At 37.1% G+C, this 13,332-nt stretch overlaps 1 protein-coding gene across 5 annotated transcripts in view; it reads left to right on the top strand.

Annotated features, from left to right (window-relative positions):
- Positions 1–13,332, top strand: part of LOC137105870 (zinc transporter ZIP11-like) — a 138,106-nt gene that overhangs the window by 82,865 nt on the left and 41,909 nt on the right. For 4 of the 5 annotated variants that reach the window (XM_067488578.1, XM_067488579.1, XM_067488581.1 and 1 more), the window contains exon 5: positions 1,330–1,471. In XM_067488578.1, coding sequence (XP_067344679.1) covers positions 1,330–1,471 — 142 coding nt within the window. The remainder of the gene's footprint in view (positions 1–1,329; positions 1,472–13,332) is intronic. The other variant, XM_067488582.1, reaches the window with a different exon arrangement.

Below are 13,332 nucleotides of genomic sequence, written 5' to 3'. Positions count from 1 at the left end.
GTCTCTGTGTATACTGCCATTAGAATATAGACTGCAAATAGAATCATCACCCTTCTTGTCTATGTGTAAGGTGTGTTTTGCATCATTAACTATGAACCAGTATCCAAGGACTTGCTGATCTGTGTGTCCACAACACCGAATTACTAACTTTACAACAGACAATTACACTGGGTTCCAAAATCCCAGGGTTACCTGTGTGATAATTAATTTGTGGGTCTCTATTTTGTAAGGGAACGCACTCTAAAGCATATCATCAGCTGACATGATAAGGGTCTTAATAAAAACCTTGAAGCACATCCCTGTGGTAAATTATTAACTTCTTACTTAGTATAAGTTTGTCAGTTGATACTTGAGTTTACACTGAATAGGTACCAGTATCAGCTAAACACTTTCCCAGTTTACCTTATGGTTAAGTAAAATGTATTGTAAGGTATTTTTGGCCTCCTAATGCACCAAATGTTTAAAATGGCTGGACTATTTAATACAGAGGCTTGTAGTATGTACAGTTGTCCCTGAAATAGATGTCATCTATGGCAGCTACCTGCATTAATCATTAATCATTAATGGTACCTTCAATGATGTGCAAGTTAATCATGTGTGCGATAATGCAAGTCAGATGGCTCCTCTTTTCGTGAACACGGAGGACACATCATCCATGATTTTCAATAAGAATTTCAAATTTCGACTCATCAGACCACAAGACAGTTTTCTATTTCACTTCAGTCCATTTAGAAATTATTTCAGACTCGGAGAACGCAGCTGAATTTGTGGAGCTTGTTTGTATATGGTTGTTTTTTTTGCAGGGTTTTGCAAGTTTACCATTAACAGTGTTCTTAATAGTTGTTCCTGAGTCCATGCAATGATTTGCACTACAGAATGATTTCCGTTTTTTATCGGGTTTTGGCCTTGTCTTTTGCCTACAAAGATCTTTTGAATATTTTAATGATATTCTGAAACAAAACCAATAAAGTTTTTACATTAAAAAACATTATTCTCAAAGCAGTGAACATGTCTTTCTTCAGAGGGATGAACCTTGCCTTGTCCTCACTTCTGAAACAGATGTTTTTTTTCTCTTCTTACCTTTCAGTCTGTTGTTGCCCCCTCTCCCAACTTTTTGGACATGTTTTGCTGGCATCATATTTCAAAATGAGAATACGTAAAATTAAAGCAAAATCAAATGATCAAAATGTTATTATTTTTTTTTACAATTTTCAAACTAAAACCAGATTTCCAATGATTTGAAAATGATTGCATTAACTAACATCTAACTGAAATTTTTACAATGTAAGTTGTAAACGAATCTGTAAATATTTCGGGGTTTGTTCACAGGGTGTAGGTGCTGACCCCCACATAGCCTTGGCCATCTCTCCAGACTCCAAGATGGCCAAAGAGAAAGTCGATGAGCCCTTGTTCCAGCTGTTGGATTCGGACGAGATGAGCATCAGGATAGGTAGAGCTGGACCTCTCTCAGGCAAGCATCCCTTCATATACCCACATCATCCGATACAAGTCATTGCAAAACAGCACAGCCATTGCAGTCACTTCTGGTATTGCAACTGCACTTTCTCACCACGGGAAAAACAACAATCTGGTTTTAGTTTTAGAAAGCTAGAAAAATGGTGCCACACAAATGCAGAGTTAAAGTGCATGAACACGGACTGCAGGCTACCAGTGTAAAACTTCACCTGAAGCTTCTCTGATGGCTTTATTTAATCTCTCATCATTTGTCTGTTTTTACCTCTTCTGGTATGTTGTTCTGTGTGTTATTTTCTGGGTTTTCTTCTCACTTTAAACTTGTTAATCACAATAGAGCTTATCCTTGGGTTTCTGGGCACTAACCTTTCTTATTGCAGTCATCACACACACACACACACACACACACACACACACACACACACACACACACACACACACAGTGTGCTTTGGCAAGTTGCTTTACAGTTGTTCCACTCATCTAGACTGTTTTGAAACTAGCAGAATATATTTATTCAAAAGTGCCAATAGGCCAAATATGTTGCTGCTACACAGTAAACATGATGAGCTGATTCATTTCCTAACAAGTAAAAAAAATAAAAAATAAAACACTATAACATGATAAGCAGTTATCCAAAAACTGCATAACCATCTGTCTGATGACAGACTACAACATGATGTGAAAGAACGGTACAAATAAATGCAGAAAAACAAATCTAATGATGCAGAGTTACAAAACCATTTTTGATATATTTTTATTAATCTCCTGCATTCAGGGTGTTGTGTCCCTGCCTGTCTCTCACTGAGCACACTAAACCAAAGAACAACAGTAGCTCCGTATAATAGATAATATATACATATATATATGTAACAATATATATGTTGGCTGGTAATCTGTTTAGTTTACTAGTGTTAAGCACTACAGACGGTTATCATTATCATTTTATTAATGCTGCTATTGATACCAATTAGGGAATATCCGATACCAGAGTGAAGTACTTACATTCTAGTATTTAATAAGACTGAGTACTGATACAATTACTAAACAGCTGTGGTTGTAGGATTACTTACTGGACAGTACAATCTTCATTATTTCACTGACTGCACAGTCAAGCTGATAAGGGACATTGTAGACTCTGCTGGTCCAAATAGCTGAAGCAAAAGCTGTGGACACACCCGAAGACTTTACCACTGTTTACACCAGCTGTCACTGATTCCTGCTTTTATGACATTCAGAAAAAAACCCAAAATCCCACGTTATTGTGTAAAAATAGGTGAAATTCTTTGATTAGCAAACTAGTCCTGGTTAGAAGGCTGAAAAACTTTTAGAAGCAAACATCTCTGCACTGCTGTGAGTGCCCTTCAATCAGCCTGACTTCTCAGCAGGGGTCAACAGCGCCTCTCCGCAGAAGAATACATTTTAGAGGAAATGATTTTTGAAAACTGTTACAAATTGTATCTATAATTGTAAAAGAAGACAAAAATACAAGGCTAAAGACAAAAGCAAGAAATGGACAGAGATCACAAATCGGTGTTTGTAGAAGCGCTGTTGCATTAAAAAGTAAAGCCTTTTGTGGCTCCATTGGCTTTTTAGTGCAGACGCTGTCAAATTTGCTACACTTTGGAGACATCTTAGAGGGCACTTTATCACTTTAGCAAGTGTGCCCTGCTGTGGGCCGAACCTTGGAGGGTACTTGATTGCAGGTGCTTCACTGTGATGGGCACCTTAGAGGGCAGCTTATCGTGTTTACTCTTTTGGGGTGGTCACTTGGAAGGCACCTGTTATTTTGTTGTCCTCCTCTGTCCACCCCCTTAGTGACGTACATTGATTTTTCAAGCCAAATTCGGTTGTAAAGACCAAATTAAAGTGCAACTTCACCAAATTTCAACTTCCCCTTAAAATGTTTCTTCTGTCTGGAGAAAGCCTTCCAGATGACATCACTTGGAGGAAGCTTCAGTTTGGATTATGTCATCTTGTTGCTCACACTATGGAGGTTGTGATCGTGGTCAACCTGCTTTTCCAGAGCTCCTAATGATGTAAAACTGCCACAGTTGAAAGTATATTTAGTGGTTCTTCTTATGGAGAGCAATCAATATAACCTACATAAAAATTAGTTTTCTTTAGCTTTGTTGTTTTTAATTATGTAATCAACCTTTTTCACAGCATACATTTTGTCTTGTCATAGCAAGAAAAGTGCAGTTGGAAGTCATAGCATAAGTCTGACCAGGAAGCTATATCAGTGAGCCACCGTACACAATAGCCCACTCGGCAAGCATTAATCTTTTTACTTACACCTGTGCTTTTCCTGCTATGAGATGTCAAACTGTGTGTTGTGAAAGCTTTTTGTTAAGCTAATTCATGCAGATGCAAGTGACTGTTACATAGCAACCTGAGCATTGCTAATTAATAAAAGGGCTGGAAGACCATGTCATTTTTGTATTAATTCCTATGTAACTGTGTATGACTCACTCCTACTGCTGATTTTCATTATTGGTACTGTGACTTCACATTTACACAATAAACATAATGATGATGATTATCCTTTTTATAGTTTTTAAGTCTCAGGGGAGATCAGCAGAGCACAGGGCCAAGAAGAGCTTCTGAATGTGCTGCAGAACGTGCTGTGAAGTCTTGATGCTCTTTTCAGGGACATAACCTAATTAGCAGCTGGGCTGCTCAGCTGAAAAACAGTACAAAGGAACCCTGGCAAATGTATTCAAATGTGACGAAATTGTGTAGTTGTTGTGTTGTGTGGTGTCAGACAAACACAGAATAAGAAGGATATTCATGAGCAGCTTGAACGGATTGTTTTGATAAACTACAACTGAAACAGAGCCCCAGAAGAATTTCTTTCATATACTTCTTGAAAGTGATGCCATTTCAGTGATGTTAAACATAAGCCATGAATCTTAGCTTCCACTCATTGTTTACAGTGGCGATAGATTTCCTGCAGCTCTCAAGTCCACAGATTGAGTGTCTGTTCCAGATGAGCTATGCAGCAGTTACAAATTTATTGCTTCCCTTCCTGGACGGCTTTAGGGCATCGGAAATGAGTCGGCCACCACAGTAAACAGAAAGGGCTTTTTTTTTTTTTTTTACGTTTACAGTATTTATACCCGAGATCAGTTTGATTCCCCTGGCCCTTAGGGAACACATTGCTTTGTAAGTCACTGCATGTTTGACTTTGCTGTCCAGAGCGTGGCATATTGATTTTGGTGTACACCAAGGAATTCAAAAGGAGGGAGTAGTACTTTCTGGTACATTGTATACTTGTTGGTACATTGTTTATAATAAGCTGCAGTGCAGGTTATTATAAAGTTTTGTATATTAAACAGAGCTAATAATTTGTCACACATGCAACACTGCTGTCCTGTGAGGGACAACTCTTTAAGTTACTGTAGACTAAGACAGTGCAGATACTGAATAGAGGAAAATAAACAGAAAATGCTTCAAAGTAAATACAAACCCCATATCTAAAAAGGTTTGCTGAAGATTTTTTTATCTGATCAGTGTATAAAACGTAAGAAATTGAACTGATTAATCTAACTTTATTTTCCTAATATAAGCAAATTTAGAGTTTGATGCCCGCAACATACTAAAAACCTTAGGATTGAAAGTTTTATATAATATTCATGTAAAGTTCTTGTAGACTTCAGTGTCTTGCCCAAGGACACTTTGACACATGACCCGTAGGGACCGTGAGTCAAACCACTGACCCTTTGGTCCGTGGACAACTGCCTTACGAAAAGAGCTGCAGCTGCCACAAATGTAAAAGAAGCATCTACCAAAAGTTCAGCCTTTGCAAATAAAGATGCTCCATTGCTCACCACTTTGTACCAAACATCACAACAGAATTGTCAATCACTTTTATATGTATATTGCTCAATGCAAGATTGTGTTGGCCTTATTTATTTCCATGAGCCGTTGTAGTGCGAGCTCTCTTTTAGAATACACTTATGATCATTACCATCTGACTTGTGCTAGTGATAAAACAAATAATTTTTAAGGAAAAAAACAAAAACATTAAATGTATTTCCATCACATCTCATCAGTATCAATGTCAGAATCCTTGTCTTCCTGTCTAGTATGACAACAGCCTCAGGGCCCATGCTGTCGTTATTGGTTTGAAGCCAAAGGCTAAATTCTCACTGTTTCACCCTGTAGGGAGAATAGTGAGTCAATATTGCATCAGGTTGAGTACTGCATATAAAGCTGTGTATTGATGCGATGTTGAGTGTTTTTTTTTTTTAAGTGCCACTTCTGTTTACCCTAATCTGTGGTTTTGCTACAGTGGAGAGTTAGGACTGGAAGGAGAAGATATGAAGGGATTTAGTATTCCCCCACACGTACACTCAGCCTGATGATGCTAGAATCCACTTCTGCTTCCTGTTTATTTTATTTTTATTTTTTCTAAAAATGCTTGACAGGTGTTAGCTGTATCTTTATAGATGGCATTTTAGCAAGTGTGGACCACAGGTGATTGATAGTTTTGTTATTCACTGTGTAGACACTGCACACATGGTCAGTCTTAGCTGGCGCTCAGTGGATATTCTCTAAGCTTAAGAATAACCTCGCCAGATGTTCTCCCTTTATGCTTTCACACACTCATAGAAACACTGGAGCTCATTAAACAGCCCTAAAGTCATCTGGAATCTGGAATCAAATCCCACATGAACACAACATTTTCTCCTCTGTCTTTCACTGTCCTTCCATGATTACTTATTATTTTTGAAAAATGTTCTACCTTATAAATTACATTACAATTATTGGTGGTTGAACTTGTTTAATTCTAAAAATTCTTAATTGATTTTCATGACTGTTTTTCTCCTGGCTTTCGCTTTATCTGCATAGATATCTGGGGTTTTGTCTTTTGTTTTAGGGCCTCTCTGTGAATCCACTGCCTTTTCAGCCATCACAGAAGACAAATGAACCAAACTGAGCCCTTATCTGTACATGTGGGGGTATATGAATGTGGGTACTGCATATTGCCATTTTCTACTTCATCCTAATCTCCCAAGAAGGATTTTAACAGCCCGAGACCCTAATTAAATTGTATTTTCACAGATTGACATCTGTTCTAAAGTATGAATTAATTTTCTCTTAAAAAAAAAAATAATACTGCCTCTGGCTCAGCAAAGTCTTTTACATTAAGAGTAGAAAAAATTTACAAAACAAATGTTCCTGAGGTGCATCCAAAATGGAAAGAACAAAAAAACTCTTAGATGTTGCCCCAATTGAAATTTAACTTTTTTATTAGGGTAAATTAATATTTTCATCCAAAAGGTATCTTTGGAGATAGGGGTTGGAAATATCTTAAATATACTCAATATGTCGTTGCGTGTTCTCTGTCGGATGTAGTAAATTACATTACAACAATTTGCCATTTAATTTTTCAAGCCACCAGCATGAGACTTGCTTTGGTCTTTCACTTGTCTTCCTTTCACAGATTCCTGCTGTCTGTCATTTGCTGTGTCATTTATAATTGTCTTATACAGATATACACTGAATATACACTGGATGGCTGCAAAAAGGAGACCAATCATGATCCATATCGTTGCTTAAGTTCATGCAGAATGATGCCTCGCAAAATTGCTAAAGTTACTTTGTTAGTCTTTCTGTCATTGACAGAACATATGGTGGATCGAGCAGAAGTGTTGAAATGTAAATAGTTAAGGCCATATCTACATCCAATCATGTCTCACAGGAGGCTAAAAATAGGGCTTTATACAATTTAACAATAAATAATAATAATTTAAAAAATATCCCCACCTAGATATGAAAACAAAGACAATGTATGCACATTAATGCCTTTCCATGTATTGTTTATGTTTTTTGACAATTTGAAAGGAGGTTTCTCCATACTTGAGGTTCTAATGGGTCTAAAAGTGCCAAACCTGGTCTAGTCTTAAACTAATGGAAAACCTACCTGAATTAATGTTCATTAACTGATGTTAAAATCTCTACTGAAAAAGAGAACACCTGATGCAAACAAATTAGAGTGTAATTAGAGTATCATAACCTAATCAGCAATCTGCTTACTCTAATCTACTCCATAAATGCACATTAAGAAAACATACTCACTGTATATAGATATAAACATATAAACAAACATATTCTTTGGCATTTTTGTCTACAACGCCAGTTCCAAAAAGTTGGGACGATGCATAAAACCTAAATAAAAACAGATTGCAATGATTTGCAGATCTCATTAACCCATATTTTATTCACAATAGAACATAAACAACGTATCAGATGTTGAAACTGAGACTTTTTACCCTTTCATAGAAAATATTAGCTCATTTTGATTTTGATGGCAGCAACACATCTCAAAAAAATTGGAACAGGGTGATGTTTACCATCGTGTAGAATCCCAACTTCTTTTAACACCTGTCTATTAACATCTGGGAAGTGAGGAGACCAGATGCAGGAGTTTTAGGAGAGGAATGTTGTCCCAGTCTTGTCTAATGCAGAATTCTAGCTGCTCAAAAGTCCTGGGCCTTTGTTGCTGGATTCTTTTTCATGATGCGCCAAATGTTTTGTATTGGTAAAAGGTCTGGACTGCAGACAGGCCAGTTCAGCACCCAGACTCTTCTCCTGCAAAGCCATTCTGTTGTGATTGATGCAGTATGTGGTTAAGCATTGACTTCCTGAAATATGCAAGTTCTTCGCTGAAAGAGACGTTGTCTGGATGGGAGCATATGTTGCTCTAAAACCTTTATGTATATTTCAGCATTGATGGAGCCTTACTAGATGTGTAAGTTGCCCACACAATAGGCACTAATGCCCCCCTATACCATAAGAGATGCAGGCTTTTGTACTGTCCGCTGGTAACAAGCTGGATTGTCCCTCACCTGGGACAGCGTCCATGGTTTCCAAAGAGAATTTAAAATTTACATTGATCTGACCACAGAACAATTTTTCCATTTTTCCTCAGACCATTTTAAATGAGTTTTAACCCAGAGAACAAGGTGATTTTCTGGATCACGTTCACATATGGGTTCTTCTTTGCGTGATACAGCTTTAACCTACATTTGTGGATTGCACGACAAACGGTGTTCACAGACAGTGATTTCTGGATGTGTTCCTGAGCCCATGCAGTGTTGTCCAGGAGAGGATCATGACCGTTTTTAATGCAGTGCTGCCCGAAGGCCTTCAGCCTTGTCCCATGCACACAGAGATCAATCCTGAGTCTATGTGTCTTTTGATATATACTGTATATGGTGCGAGCTTTAAAGACTTCGCAATTTTATATTGAGGAAAATTTTTCCAATTAACCTAATTCGTTTTCAAATGCTCCTTATTGTTTTTTGCAGCAATTACTTTTGTGTAAACAGCATAGGCACACAATGAATATTTAATCTTTAAAATTAAGTCAGAATTTAACAGTGGGTGCTCCAAGAGCAGGTGAGGATATAATTCAATGGTGAATAAGTGTCCTGGCAAGAACTAATCCAAGAATTAAAAAGAACATTCCAGACAACTCTTGTCTATCTTAAATAAGACTAATTAATTTAAGACATTTCAGACAAAAACCTCGTGGCTGAAACACAGGTCAATTCAACAGCTCAAAGAACAAGTCTTCATCAGCAAGTGTAACATTACAAATACAGCATTTCCAGTGGTATAAAGTCTCTCAGTCCAGAATAGGCTCAGGATAGTTTCCTAGGCCTGAGGAAATCACTGTGGTGTTTTACTTTATCTGTAAAATCTTCTGCTCCTCTAATGAATTGTTCCACATTATTGGTACACCCTACTGATAATTAACCATTTAATAGGTAATTAATGATAAACTAATAGCCAATTAAGAAACAGTTGAAAAAAAATAGCAATATGTATATTTTTTTCTGGGTTATAGTTTCCATTCACTTGAATAACAAAAACACATTTTTCCCCTGCAGTGGTTATGACACAACACATGATTAAAGCTGGTAGCAAGTCGTCCTAGATTAGGTTGAGTATAAGAAATATTGATGCACAGAGCTGCAGTGGGACCTTATTAAACAGAATTTGGATGTGGACTTGGATCAATTCATGTCCAGTTGAGTTTGCGGCTTGCTTGTAACTGAGTGGACCAGTTTAAATTTTTAAATAAACTGAGCATTTCACCTTGCAGCAGGCTCCTTCTCTGCCTCACAAGTGACGAGTCATGTTTAATAGATCGTTTTTTTTTTTGTTGTTGTTGTTATTTTAGGTTTTTCTAGTTTAGTTTTGTTATTTTGCCTCCAGCTTTTCTCTGGGTATTTTAAGTGGCAAGAAACCCCTTGTAAGCATTGGCCCACTCAAGGACGCATGTATTCCCACATACACATCAGCATGCTTCTTAACTTAATTCACTTACTGTATTCCATCCATCCATCCGTTTAAGATAAAGGTATTGGTGGGTCTTCACTTCAAAATGATGATGACAGTTATATTAAGGGTTAGTTGATTTCCATTATAGACATTCTTAGCAGCACAGCACTGCTTCTAAAGTCTGTATTTTTACACCACACTAGAAACTGTACAGTGCAAATTGTGTGCTTCATCATATATATTGAATTTTATGGTTCAACACTCAGGTCACAATGATGTAAAACATTGTTAGGCTGATGTAAACAGATAAAAAGAGAAAAATGTCACACATCACAAGTCTGGTTCTAATGGGTCAACAGTCAGGGTACTAATTCAGCATGAACTGAGGATTCAGAATAATTTGCTGCCTTTTTTTTTTTCTTATCTGAGAAATCAATTATTTTTGCTAATCATGTCAGCTGTAGAGTGCCGTTTAGTTTATGCCTGGGGAAATAATAAAAATCTACAATCGAGATCAGTAAGTGTAACAAATTACACATTTTTGCTCCAAGGCCTCACAGGAGATTAATCCAGTCGCGCATGTTGTCAAATTCTGTTTACTAGAACATGTTGTTTTGTGTAGCCTTCAACAGTTTTTTCCCATTTTTTCCCCACATGACATTAACTATAAATTAGTTTAATCTCACTGTCTCTTTATGCTATTGAACATCTGGGAGGATGTGGCAACTTTCAGTGCTGGGGGATGAAACCAATGTGGAAGAACCTTATAGTAGGAATTTACAAATGACCATGTGATGCTGCCACAAAACATTCTGGCCCCTATTGTCTCACATTCACAAAAGCAGAATCTAGCTCCTGGACTCTAAATCAGAAAGTTCTGTTGTGGCTGTGGTTTAAACACTAACAAAACCTAAACTTGTTTCATTATTTCTTTATAATTATTCAATTTAGGATTTAGAAAGTATAAAGGATGTGAGCAAATTCAAAATGGGCCATGAGATATTTTTAGAAGTAAATATAATTACCCCAACCGTCCTGTGAAATAAAATGGACAGCTGGTGATAGAGGAGTGACGAACACCAAACATCTACCCACAGCTGCCTCTGCCTACGTAGCTGTTAGAATGTAAGAGATATAACAAGCTCAGACTCATCACACCAATTAATTTGTTTATGATAAATAATATCACAGCGTTAGAGAACAGTAATGTGGATGTTTTATACATATCTGCTTCTTCAAAAATGCTGTGAACTAGTAAGTTCATAAGTCAAAAGCAGAGAGATTACACAACTTATTCATTTTTCTTAACAAGTGTTTGTTTTTTGACTCAAGGTAACTTTTCTTGACTTAATTATGGTATTTTAATCTAAATGTGCATGTTGTCAACATTAATATGACAAAATGTAGATTATTTTTAGCAAGTTTCAGATTCAACGAGTCAACAATCAACCATCTGGCCACATGCCTGCTTTTCTAATCTCCTTGCTGCTTTTGAATTTCCTGTTGTGTTGCTTCACTCGAGCTCATTGTTTTTTTATGGGGGAGACAAACTTATCTTCTTGAACCTCAAAGGACAGAGAGAGGTTGGTTTGTTGATGCTCCCTGTACAGTGAAACCAAGGGCTACAAACTTTCAGTGATTGGGCTCAGTGTTTTACCAAATGTGCATCTCTCTCTCTGTATTATTTATTATTTTTCACTATCTCAGGCTGTCACACACAGACTTAAAGAGAGATAGAAAACTTTCCCAGTGCCTGTCTTTATTCTTTAGGAGTGTGTCAATTTTGGGAGGTTTTGTGGGAATGGAGATTGCAGCAGTTAATTGCTTGAAGAAATCTTGGTGAAATCTCTCTATGTCCCCTACACAGTAGTTTCTCTAGCTCAGCAGGTTTCGTTTGAGCAACTGAATCAGCAGGTTGTCCAATAAAAAAAAAAAAGCCTGCAACGTGTTTTTTTTTTTTTTTCAGTGAGATGCTAACTGATCTAAATCTTTTTTCTTTCCTACTCGTCTTCTGTTTCCTTCTAAATCTGTGCAAATCAAATCAATTCCCTCAGTTCTACATATTAATTATTCTTTTTGAGTAAGCCTTTGGTATTTCCCTTAATGAGTATTTGTTTTGCCAGACCCACTGATGTAAAAATAAGAAGAAGAAAAAAGAAAAATTCTATCTGGATTCAGTTGATGAGTTCATGCAAATTAGTTTATGAGCATATTCTAATCAAATATTTCTCCATTAAAGTCATGGAACAGACCATAACATGTCCACAGTGAATATATCTAATCTATACTGACTAATATTGTTGTTGTTTTTTGCTTGCTTGCTTGAAACCTTTATATTCCACTGCATTCCACTGTTAATGAAGCAGGAAAACACAGGGTATGTGGTTGACATTTAAGGAACCTTGTCTTGCACCCTGCAATATAATTCTATTAAAATTGCAATTATAAGTTGCAGGCTGCATTGATAGAAAACAAAATTTGAAAGTTAATTGCAGGACTATTCTATTCATCATGACTTTGTCAATTAGTTGTTTTGAAAAAACAAAATATTACCAAATCTTATTTAAAACCAAATGCACACACTTTAACCCCAAAACATCCACCCACTCGCATATCCAATACAACCCTGTTGAAACGAGACATCAACAAGAACAGCAAGGAAGGAAGTAGGGCCCCCCTCTCAAAACAAGTCATAGTATATTGATTGAAAGTAATTGTGTGGTTATAAGTGCTCTGCAGTAGACATGTTCCAAATTGATCCAGAAGGTTGGATTCAGGGATGATACAGCCATATTTAATGGTTTGGGGTAAAATAAAGCAAATTGGAGTTATTGGCATTGATGTCACAAATGATTTCAGCACACTAGTGTTCACAAGTCCACGCCCGGGAGAAATTGGGGGGGGGTGGTTGCTTCATGAAGGGCATCCGGCGTAAAAAACTGTGCCAGTTCAGCATGAGGACAATGATCCGCAGTGGCGACCCTGAACTCACGGGATAACCCGAAAGGACCAGAAAGTGAAAGTGTTCACACATTGAGGTTGGCCAAATGCATGCAATCACATTTACCATTAGATAATGGCAGTTTACAAAACACTGAGCTTGTAGCTTCATTTTGTAACTCATTTTGCTCTTAGTAATAAATATTAATTCTGTGCATGACCTGTTCTTTATAGTAATCTCTGGAGTTTATGGCTGTACACAGGCAAAGACTGCAAAACACCAGTGTCCACTCCCCCCCCGATATGTATTGTAGTAGACCCTGCTATTCTCATGGATAAGTAGGTATAGCTAATGGATGGATAGCTAATGGACTGTAGATAGAATTTAGCATTGTAGAAGCCCCCACGGTGCTCAAGTATAAGTGAATACAGCCATTGATGGATGCACTGAAGTAGCCCATGTTGAGTACACTTGGAGGATGAGTCAACCAAATGTAATATTTTTTTCCAGTTATAATTAGTAATATAATTTTTGGTCAAGCCCATCTTCTAACATGTTTCTGAAAGTTTAGAAGGCTTAGGTGGACTCATTTTACAATGAAAGGAATTATTATTATTATTATTAT

The sequence above is a fragment of the Channa argus genome, chromosome 20 (genome assembly GCF_033026475.1).
Source record: "Channa argus isolate prfri chromosome 20, Channa argus male v1.0, whole genome shotgun sequence".
NCBI lineage: Eukaryota > Metazoa > Chordata > Actinopteri > Anabantiformes > Channidae > Channa > Channa argus.
This window is presented reverse-complemented; position numbering and strand designations above follow the sequence as displayed.